General features: G+C 26.9%; 1 protein-coding gene and 1 long non-coding RNA gene across 2 annotated transcripts in view; one reads left to right on the top strand and one right to left on the bottom strand.

Moving 5' to 3' along the window:
* The window catches only part of LOC139426016 (uncharacterized), a 207388-nt gene that overhangs the window by 94425 nt on the left and 101552 nt on the right, over positions 1-11411 (bottom strand). The window lies entirely within an intron of this gene.
* LOC107451356 (cyclin-dependent kinase 5 activator 1-like) lies at positions 6273-9388 on the top strand. Its single transcript, XM_016067423.3, has one exon. The coding sequence runs from the start codon at positions 6558-6560 to the stop codon at positions 7629-7631; it is 1074 nt and encodes a 357-aa protein (XP_015922909.1). The 5' UTR covers positions 6273-6557; the 3' UTR covers positions 7632-9388.

Here is an 11411-nt window from a genome sequence, read left to right as displayed (position 1 = left end):
ATATATATATATATACATGTGAAAGCACATATTCTTATTATATAAAAATATTAAAATAATAAACTTTCTTTAAAGAAAGAATATATGCAGTAGGTTTATCAATATTTACCCGTTGCTATGAGATGGGATTCATAAAAAACGTGATGGTCCATTTATATATGAGCATGTGCAGCAAAAAATATTTAACTCTCCATTGACTGTAACATATTACACCTAAAAAACGTTTCCCAGCCGAAAATAAATATATGATTACTATTCATAATATGACTCATATAGTATGAAAATCGAGAAAAATCGAAAATCGGGTTTCGTAAATTGTTTTCAATTGTTAGACACACAAATTACATGCACTCACAAGCACTTTACTACTGCACTAAATTACTGCACTTTATTACATGTACAGATTACATTGGTTGCACGGTTGGTTTATTTATTAATAAGAAGATGTGCGTATGCAAATTTATGTAGTTTGAAACATATTAAATGCAATTTGTCTCTACCTATCTAAATCTAATGACATATGTTTTGCTTTTTTGTTAAAGAAACATCCCACTCGCAATTTATAGGAAAATTATGTTAATTTTAAAGGCAATTTATATAAATATATATATATATATTCTAAAAAGTGGAACATAAAGAGCGTTTTTTTTTTTTAAGAATAAGAAACATATTTTTCCATTTTCTTTGAAATTTAAATTCAAAAAAGATTCCGAATCTCAAATATCGAAATGACTAAATATAACTCTATCTCTTCGAATCAGATTCCTTTGAAAATGGGCTTAAAAATCGGTATTTTATCCAAATACCCCGTAGCAAAAAAAATTTCGTGAAAATGTTGAATTGTTTTCCAGAATTCCACTCTCAAACACTTGGAAAAATATTTTCATCTCATGTTTTACAATCATTGCTTTCTAATAAAAGATGTTAGTGGGAAAATGATATTTATCTTTTGAAAGCTTATTTTTAATAGATAAAAACTTTGGAAGTAGAAATAAAATTATTTATCATGAAAAAATCATTATTTTTGTATTATTATTATGATGTCATAAATTTATATACATTAAATACTTCTTAGCTTTTGAACTTTCTTTATTTTATAATCATATTATATTCAAATCTATATTCTTATTAAAATTATAATCATATTTTTCTTTATCTCTTTCCAAATAAATTATGTAGTTTATTAATTTTTCTTTGTTTTCAAAATAGTATGCGAAAACATTTTTATTCTTTCCCTTCTCAATAAATGTAACGTCTTTGGATTTCAATGCAAGAGTCCTATACATCGAAGATATTAAAATAATTTTATTATTTTAAACAATATTTTTTATGTTTTTATCTTTTTATATATATTTATTAACCGATTGTCTGTATTGAAATATAGTTTAATTTTCCGGGTTCCATTAATTTAGGTGACAATCACTTCATCGACAGGCCGTTCCGTCGACAACACTTCATCAATAGATCATTTCAACGACTAGGTCATTTCGTCGACATACCATTTGGTAGACAAGTCATTTCGACAACAGGGTCATTTCGACAACAGGGTCATTCAGGGTCATCGAAGAACAGCTTTAATATAGGAAAGTCAAAACTACCAAAATATGATAAATGTTATAAATTCGAGTAATTTTTTCTTGATACCTTAAAGCCATGCTTAAAACTCACTTACTCGGTTAAATTTACTTACTAATTTTCTATTTTTTACTAAATATGTAGTAATAAGAATTATGATTTTGGGAACCAGAATTTCCGGTGAACCGTTAACATATGAACGGAAAAATTACCAAATGAATGGTTTAAATACCATTTAGTAATAAATACCATTTTGGTTTTTATTACTAGAATTATATTTTTTTTATCCAGAATGTTGTTACAATACAGTATGGTAGTTTTATTTGAAACTGTTTGCGTTCACTTTTATTTTATTTATCTTCATTATTTTATTAAAATAAAATTAAAAAATATGAGTACAAAAAATTGGTCAAACGGAATATTACATGTTTAATAAAACAAAATTAAATGAAAAGCTTAAATTAAAGTGATTTAAGAATACTCCTTAAAATAAGGTATAGAAAATACTGTAGATAAAGCATTAATGAACAAAGTACAAAAAACCATCTAAAATTTAGTAAACTATTCATAAAGACTAAAAGAAAGCAATTAAATTTTCTCTTATAAGTAAGCAAAATATATTAAATTTTTAAGAGTTAAAAAATGATAAATACATTAGCATGCAAAAGTAAATAAAGATTTAAATTATCATTAAAGCATATTTTAGATTTCATTAAAATAAGTTTTAAAAGAATAGAAATTCTTATAAATGATACATTTCTAGATTGCTGCCATAGATAACAACCTAGAATAAAATATTTATTCCACTTGTATTCCGTTAAGAAGTAGTCTGACATGCCAGAAATCTTCTTTTCATCTCTTAACATTTCTGCCACGAAAATAACCTTTTTTTTTCTTAACGCAAAAGAAACATCAACCGAAGCTCATTTATATTTATTGCTTCAGCCTATGGTTTCAACAGATCTCTATTATTTGCAAAGCGAGACAACCAGTGGTTTTAACGTAAGAAAGAAAAAGTCAAATCATTTTTTTTTTCGTCTTAAAAAAGCGAATCTCAAATAATTTTGCAACAGCAGTAAATTTTAAAAGAATTACCAAAAATAAATATTACGAACTTGCTTATTTAAAGAAATATAATTACTCCATCTTCATTACTTATCAAATTAATCATTGGATTTAATTTTATCTTGCAATTAAAGTTTAAGTCAATTTAAACTTTCTTAAGCTCTGTTTCTTTTCAAATTCAAAAAATACTTCAAAGGAAATTTGTTACATAACACACCAGAAAACGCTGAAAATAATTCACAAATTAATGTTTCAAAACATCTTGGCATCTCCGCAATGGTTTCTGATTTTTTTTTCAATTACACAGTAAAAAAAAACAGGGTTTTTTTCTAGTTTTGCTTCTCACCTTTATTTTTTTCAATCTTCGTTGGCGACTTTACGTTTTATATTCCAGATCATTTTTGTTTCTTCTCATTCACGTCTGGCATATCTTGAAAATGGGCTCATATTTTTGAGCGTTTGAGATACGTTGACTTTTATTTCCGATTTGTATATTTTTGAAACGAATGAAGTTTTTAAACAAGCAATAAATAATATTATTAAATATTTACTAATATTCAAGAGCTAATAGAGATTTAAGTAACATGCGTAGCAAGCTATACTCAAATCGGTAATCAAATTTTTATTTAATAAGTTTATTAGAAGTCGAGAAAATGTGAAAGAAAGATGAAAAAATTTCAATTAAGCTAAGCAAATTAAAGACAAAACTTTTATTTCCAATGAGCTGCACAATCAGTCTTCCCGATGAGCAGACCTAGTGCGGTTCACCAGAAGTGGTATCCAGTCTTTCAGGACCACCACAATGGGTGAGATACCTTTGGCCATCTTAATTTGGATTTCTAGTTTCTTCCACACTAGATGGCAGCACTTAAAGACAAAACTTTGAATAAATAAATTTGAGCAACATTTCTTGAGTTTGTTGACGATTCCAGTTTATAAAATAGGTGTGTTATTTTTTGCTCTCAGTGAATGGATTTCAGTAATTTTGTTGTAATTTTAGAAGCATTTTTAATATTATCTTGTATTTGGTATTAGATTACTTAGAATATAGCAAGTCATAAAATATATTTTTAAGAGATAGAAAACTTTTTATGATATACCCTCTGGAACCCTTAAAAGCAAAAGTTGTAACTTTAATCAAAAAAAGATACAATTGTATTAGCAACTCATAATTGAAATGAAATACTTTATTTTCTGAGTCAATCATTTAATTAATCACGAAATTATTATCTTAAAAAATTTAATTCATCTGCAATAGGTTTGATGTTAAATGGATATAACTTTGTGGCCAAATTGGATGATATGGAATTATCATATCTGAAAGATTATATCTAGAAATAAATATTGCACTTTGATTTATCAATTTACTTAATTAAATTAATTGAAAAATAATGAATAAATTAAATAACCAAATTACTTTATTTAACAGACTAATTTTATTAAAGCAATTCACAATTCTAAGAAATACCACTTCATTAGCATAAACAGCAATATACTGTGGAAAGAAAGAAATACTTTATCATAGATGTGAATTACTTTTCCAAACAGGATATAAAATAAATATAATTAATGTATCTAAAAAGAATTTCTCATTTTATAAAATTCAGTAAATTCTCTAAATCCTCTCTAATTTTATAAATAAATGAGTAACAAAATGGATTGTTTTTGAGGAGAACTTAATAATGACAAATAGCCAGATTAACTTAATTGCGTGATAAACAATCTGGTTTTCTTTAGTAAAATTCAACAAGTATGTAAACATAATTAAAAAAAGACAAAATAAGCTTGTGCTCTAATGATACAAAAGTCATCACGTTAATTAAAATATATTTTGGAGCTGGGGATTCATTTAGATTTCATTTCATTGAGGAAAAACTCAGTGAAGTACAATATTTATTCCATTGTTTGTGAAAAAGGCTAAAATTGCAACTAAACCAATAGCAATACAAGAAGTATAAGTTAGACATGCATGCACACATAAATCAAACATGCCGTTGGTCCTTCCATGCGACTTAAGGTTAATCTATAACAGACTAAGTTTAAATGTTAGAAAATAATTTAGAATTAAATAAAATATTTGCAAATTAATGTGTACAATTAATTAAAAGCAACATCTGTCATCCCTCCTGAAGCTAAATAAAATGTTGAAATATAGTAGGAAAAAAAAGATAATTTTAATCAGATTAAAATTTTCTTTTGTCAAACAAATTATAATGTGCCTTCGGAGAAATAGAAAACAAATAGTTTAATTAATTATATTTATTTCTTATTTTTTTCACCTTCTAACGGTATGATTCTAAGATACTTGAGTCTTAACTCTGAACCCACTCTGGTATGATCTGCAGTTTTCCCACCAATCGATTCATTGTTGTTCTCCCATTGTCAAATGCTAAAAGAAAAATAAAAAAATGACCCAAACTTTTGTAACGCTGCCACTCGAACAATTAATTAAACAAATAAGTTAAGATCACTGAACTGATTCAAACTTAATTTAGAATTTGAATTTGCGGATCTCCAATCAAATACAATTGACAATTATAAAGAAAGAGTTACAAATGAAATGTACGAGACAAAAAATAATTAAATATAAGTACACGAAATAATGTAACATTAGAGTAAAATATGTAAGCGTACATAGGCATTTTAAAATCATATTGAACTTCATACAATTTGTTTCTAGTATTGTAACTACATTTCATATAATACCTACAAAATAAGAATGAATTTTTTCGATATATATGTATATATCAACAAAATTTAAAATTTTTAAACATTATAGATTGCATTTTTGATTGAAAATTCTAAAAGAAATAAAATTTCGCAATTTAACCTTTTAAGTAATTTGGAGAATGAAAACCTTTGTTTGTGTAATTCTCTACATTAAACTTAAAATATTATATAATTCCTTTTTAAGGCTTCAATTTTATTTACAATTTATTGCAACTAAAAACACTAAAATTTATAGATTTGAAAAAAAATTAAATTTCCACAAATATATAGTGAGGAATATATAAACATCTTTATGAAAAATTTAAATGATTTCAATGGGTTCTTGTAAAACTAAAATTAACTTTAAAATGTTGTTTGTGAACTTACAAAACTATTTTATTTTCAATTTACAGTCACGTAACTTTTCCGTCATTTCTTTCTCACATAACAATTTATATTTATTTATGTAAAATTTATTTCACTACAAAATGTAGAACCCTTTTTATTATTTTAGAATGTTTTATTACAAAAATGAAGAAAACAAGAGTATAACTTCTTCTTAACCCAAAAAGAAAAATCAAAAACTTAAAATTTAACTATCTGATACAATTTTAAAAGTATATTTTCTAATAAATATGACTTTTCACCCTATCTTCTTTGCAATCTTCAAAACCTCTATAGTTGTTGCGTTTTCTTTTTTTTTCTCATTTTTCAATCACAGTTCACTATTAGTGCCCCTCGAAAAAAAAATTATTCTCTATATGTTTTAATATTAGTTTAATCGTCAGTAGTACGGGTAATATTGACAAATCAGAGAGTGAATACGTCACGAACTCCGCCCACATGCGGCTGCCATTCACTACCCTCTGCATCACCATGGCAACTGTTCCATGCAAATCTTCTTCGATCAAGCGATCGGAGAGCCAGGAGAACGTGAGCAGACATGTTTGAAGCATCATCCAGGAAAATAAGATCTGTGTTTATTTGAAGAATAATACTGTTTCCTTGTCGAAATTTGTTTCATTTATTGTGATTGTTGAGCCTGGTGAAAAATAACAGCACTTTTCTTTTATACGATGAAAGTTCTCATTATCGAACCAGAAACTCTTACTTTTGACCTCCAAGGTCGATTGGCTTTTACGGTGAGTGGCTATTCGTTGTGATTGATTCTTTTGATTTCGTACTTCGTGTGAAATCGAAACAACAAAATGGGGACTGTGTTAAGCATATCTCCCCGAGATCGTAAGCCTACTTACGGGGAATTTACTCACAATGGATTCAATTATGAGCAACTTAACAATGCCAAAATGAAGGAAAAGAACGGAAATATTGTTGATAATCTCAATCACACTCACAATTCGAACTTTAAAAAGCACTCTTTATTTATCAACGCGCTGAGTTGGAAAACTCTAACATCGTCCACTAGAAGGAAATTGGACAAAAACAAAAACTCTTCCCGCCAGCCACTGGACAACTTGAACAATGTGGTTGACAATAAAAAGAATATTCAAAAATCAGTGTCGTGCTACAATCTTAAAACCTCCACAGTGGCGGCCTTGGATGTCGTGGTTCGAAATACTGCGGTCGGGGGTGACCGTCACCATAAAATGCCACCATCTTTACCACCATCCAAACCATCGGTGTTAGCAGCTCACAATTTGGTGAGACCACTAATTAGCCACATTTCCGGCAGCAGCCACAAATCCCATAACCAGCATTACCATCATGGTGCTTCGCTCAATGTCAACAGCAAAGGCAACTCTGTCATCAGTCCGAGCCAACAACACAAGAAGACAGTGATACAGGCGTCAACATCAGAGTTGCTTCGATGCCTTGGAGAATTCCTGTGCAAAAGGTGCTGGAAGCTGAGAGATATACAACCAGCTGACGCTGTTCTGTGGCTCAGATCTGTAGATCGAAGTCTCTTGCTACAAGGATGGCAAGATATTGCATTCATTAACCCGGCCAACGTCGTCTTTCTCTACTTGCTAATAAGAGAACTAGTAAATGAAGATATCGACAGTGAAAGGGAGCTGCAATCGGTTGTGCTCACATGCCTATACCTAAGCTATTCGTACATGGGTAACGAAATATCGTATCCTCTAAAGCCATTTCTTGTTGATGATTCAAAGGAAAGATTTTGGGATCGGTGCTTGTTGATTATCAATCTACTCAGTGCAAAAATGCTGAGAATAAATAGTGAGCCTAGCTATTTTACAGAGGTATTCACGGAATTGAAGGGGTGTAACTTCTCAAACTCGTCAACTGATCATCACAAATAGGGATAACAATTTCATACAAAAACATTCGTGACTACTGTAATTTAACAATCAAAAAGTAAGGTAATGTCTTCTTTTATTTTCTGATAATCTCATACATAATTTGATTTGTCATTTATGATTTTAAAAATATGCTCTAAACAATAGATAATTTATTCAGTTCATTTTTGTATTGTGTATAGATTTACAAAGTTTTCCCAAAAAGGATTTATATTTAAATTTATATTAGTTCATAATCATCCTTCTCATCATTGACACATCAGTTTAAGGAGGAAAATATTCTCTGTCTTAAGTAATATATTTTATAATATGTTGGTAACTATTAACACTTACTTTAGCAATTCATTATAATTTGTTTAAATAGTTTTCCGTATCACAAAAGTTACATTTGATAAAAAGCAACAAATAATTCATAAATTGAACCACAAATTCTTCTTATTCGCATTTAGCACTCAATTCAGAAATACAATTTATTTATACTTATATATATTATTATTACTTTGATAATCAATTTATATCACCTTACAAAATATGAAAAATTATAATGCTTCGTTTCATATCATAACAATTCATTGGTAAATGTTTCTTTTCTTCAACTGCAATATATTTTGGTCAGATTTCATCAAATAATTTTTCCCATATTGCTTCGTTCATATTTATAATTTTATATATAAAGAAGTATATAAAAAATTACGCTATTCCTTTCATTAAAAATTCAATTTTTTACTGATAATTATTTAATTTATTAACAGTGAATACTCCCAGCTGTTTATTAATTGAATAATTAAATTGAATTAATTTATTACCACTGAATACTGGATAGCTTCTTCAGTTCATCTTTATATAGATTTATTTATTGTTCGAAACAATCAAAATATAATTTAACAACTTTAGTAGTGCATAATATGAGTTTAAATCTTTTCCATTGCTTTTATTTATTTAAAAGTACTAAATAAAATATTTGTACGAGTACTTTAAGGTGCTGAATATACTTTTGTTCCTTGGATTGTTTGTCATGTTTTAAAACATATAATTTTATCAGTTAAAAGTACTGAATAAAATGTCCGTACGAGTACTGTAAGGTGCTGAGTATATTTACGTTTCTTAGACTGTTTAAAATGTTTTAAAAAGCATAATTTCAGTATTTTTATGATGAATTTCTTCATGCATATTTGGTCCTTTTAGATGGGTGATACACAGCTGTGTCTAAGAGAAATTCCCAAGATTGAGATGTGATAATAATTATTTATCTTATTAAGTGTCTCTAAGTATTTATGAACTCGATTTTGGTCACTATCTACTTGCCAAATGCCAAATAAGAACAAAAACTATTTGTGTAGTTCTAGAAAATAAATGTTTTTGGGCTACTACAGAAAAAGTTTCTTATTTTTATAGACACTGGAACTGTGTATATGTAATGCACATTTTACGAACTGATTCAGTATTAGTTGTTATGCGTAAAGACCCATAATAATGTGATAATGTTCAACCGGCTCAACTAAATTATTTATTATAGATAATATGTTATCTAGTTTTCTGTTGTGCTTATACTCTAGTCAACTAACACTAGTGATTTAGGTACTCTAGTAAAAAACATTTAGAGAGCTTTTCAGATGAGTGTTATGAATTGAATTTATATAGTCATATCAGTGAAACAATGTCAAGTATGCATTTCGTTTTCGAAAAAGAAATGTGAATGCTTACTAATAGCTTTATTTTAAATTTAGAGTAGACTTAATATAATAAAAAAAATAATAAAATGTGTAGTATATTTTAAATCCTTAAAAACCAAAATCGAACAATAAAGCGTAAATTAGTATTCAAGCTTCAATACAATACTGAATTATTTTTTAATGATTTAAGTTACAATAAAATTAACAATATTTCAGAATGATTTTTTTAAAAAATATTGAAATTAATTAAATATTAAATAAATAATAAAATGAATAGATTCATAAATGTAATTAAACATAAGAAATTTTTGAATAGATTTTAAGTTTTTATTCGTAACTTTTTTTTTGTAAAATTTTTAACTATATTTGAAGACCACGGTGAAAGAACGATTTTTGATAAGAGCAGATTTGGTAAAAGAATGTTTTTAAGAAGTTTTTCAGAAGGTGTGGGAAAAGAAGAGTTTTTCTACAATATAGAGCATCTTCACTGAGTAATAACTCTCGAGGAGAATCGATTATTCACGTAATTGATTTATCAAAACTTAGTAATCCACAAAATGCAACAGATGGGAATGACAACAGATAGGGGTCTTGAATACGTAAGGAATTGACATTTTTATTAAAAATGGACAAAAACCGTTCTTCCCAGTTGGTTTTCATTTATTTTCAACATTTTTAACAACTTTTTCCAAAGAAATTTTTTATTTATGTCTCAGACATAATTAGCGAACACAAACTATTTTTCAAAATTCAAACTATATCTTTTTTTTTACTTTTTAAAAACAATAATGTGAATGATTAATAATAATATTATTTTAAATTTAGGGTAATCTTAACATAATAGAAGTAATAGTAAAATTTATAGTATATTTTCAAACCGTATTACCAAAATGAAACAATAAAGCAAAAATTACTATTTAAGCTTCAATACAATGCTTTTTAAATGATAAATATTACAATAAAATTACCTAAGTTTCAGAATGAATATCTTAAAAAAATGTTGAACAAAATTATGCCCATCATTCTATAACGCAATAGATTTCAACAAAATTATTAAATATCAGCCAAAATGGCGTTTCATACTTCGGATAAATATAACTTTTTTTAAATAATCCTTAATTGTAGCTGAAAAAGTGTAAAAAGAACACACAACAAAAATGCATTGATGGACACTATAACTTTATTTTTGTTGCAAAATTAAAAAATTATTATTATTTAACACAAAGTTAAATCCATTTCTTCATTTGTATGCGTAATTCACATAAAAAAATTAAATAAAAATTTTAATCTATGCATTTAATTCTCCCATCTTGGATACATCAGTCATATAACATAAACTTTTATTGAAGATTTCTTTTTAAATCCTCAGAATAGTTGTGTAGGACTTTTATAAAAGTTAGTTCATTATGGAAAATATAAGGTTTTGTTTCACTTATTGCAGTGAAATAGTATTGTTTACTTTCAGAAAACAATACAAAAATACTTTGAAAATAAACAATATTTGTAAATGATAATAAACAAAATAAATCAAACAAAGCAACGTGAAGGAAAATGATATAATTCAAATATTGACTACCGAAATAAGCTGGTATGCTTTTGTTAGTATTAATTGATTGTGTATTTCACAGTATGAGCATCGATATTTTAAATTTATTACATACATATTAGTATAAATTTTATATTGTCAATTTTGGAAATGTGATTTTATTCTTACCTAAAAAAATATTTAAATAAATTCACATAACCATTTAATTTAGATTCATAATGTTTGTAGATAGTTTCATCAAAAGAAACTGCTATTTATAAATTAAAACCCTGAAATTTTAAAAACACAAATAATACATATCTTCCAAAATAAAGTTCAAATTCAGAGAATTTTACATGAACGTATCTTCAAATAATTTCATCTAAATATTTTTGATATTTAATCATGCGATTTGTTTTATCGCTTATTCTTGAAAAATCAATTTTAATTTTTTTTTAAATGTTACAATTTATAACCAACATGAATGGAATGAAACACTATAGAAAAAATGTATAAGGAGGCAAAACTATGTAATTAGTAAGCAATAATAATTGAAAATATTTTAAACTTTTAAAATAAATTATG

Source organism: Parasteatoda tepidariorum, chromosome 7, assembly GCF_043381705.1.
Source record: "Parasteatoda tepidariorum isolate YZ-2023 chromosome 7, CAS_Ptep_4.0, whole genome shotgun sequence".
NCBI lineage: Eukaryota > Metazoa > Arthropoda > Arachnida > Araneae > Theridiidae > Parasteatoda > Parasteatoda tepidariorum.
This window is presented reverse-complemented; position numbering and strand designations above follow the sequence as displayed.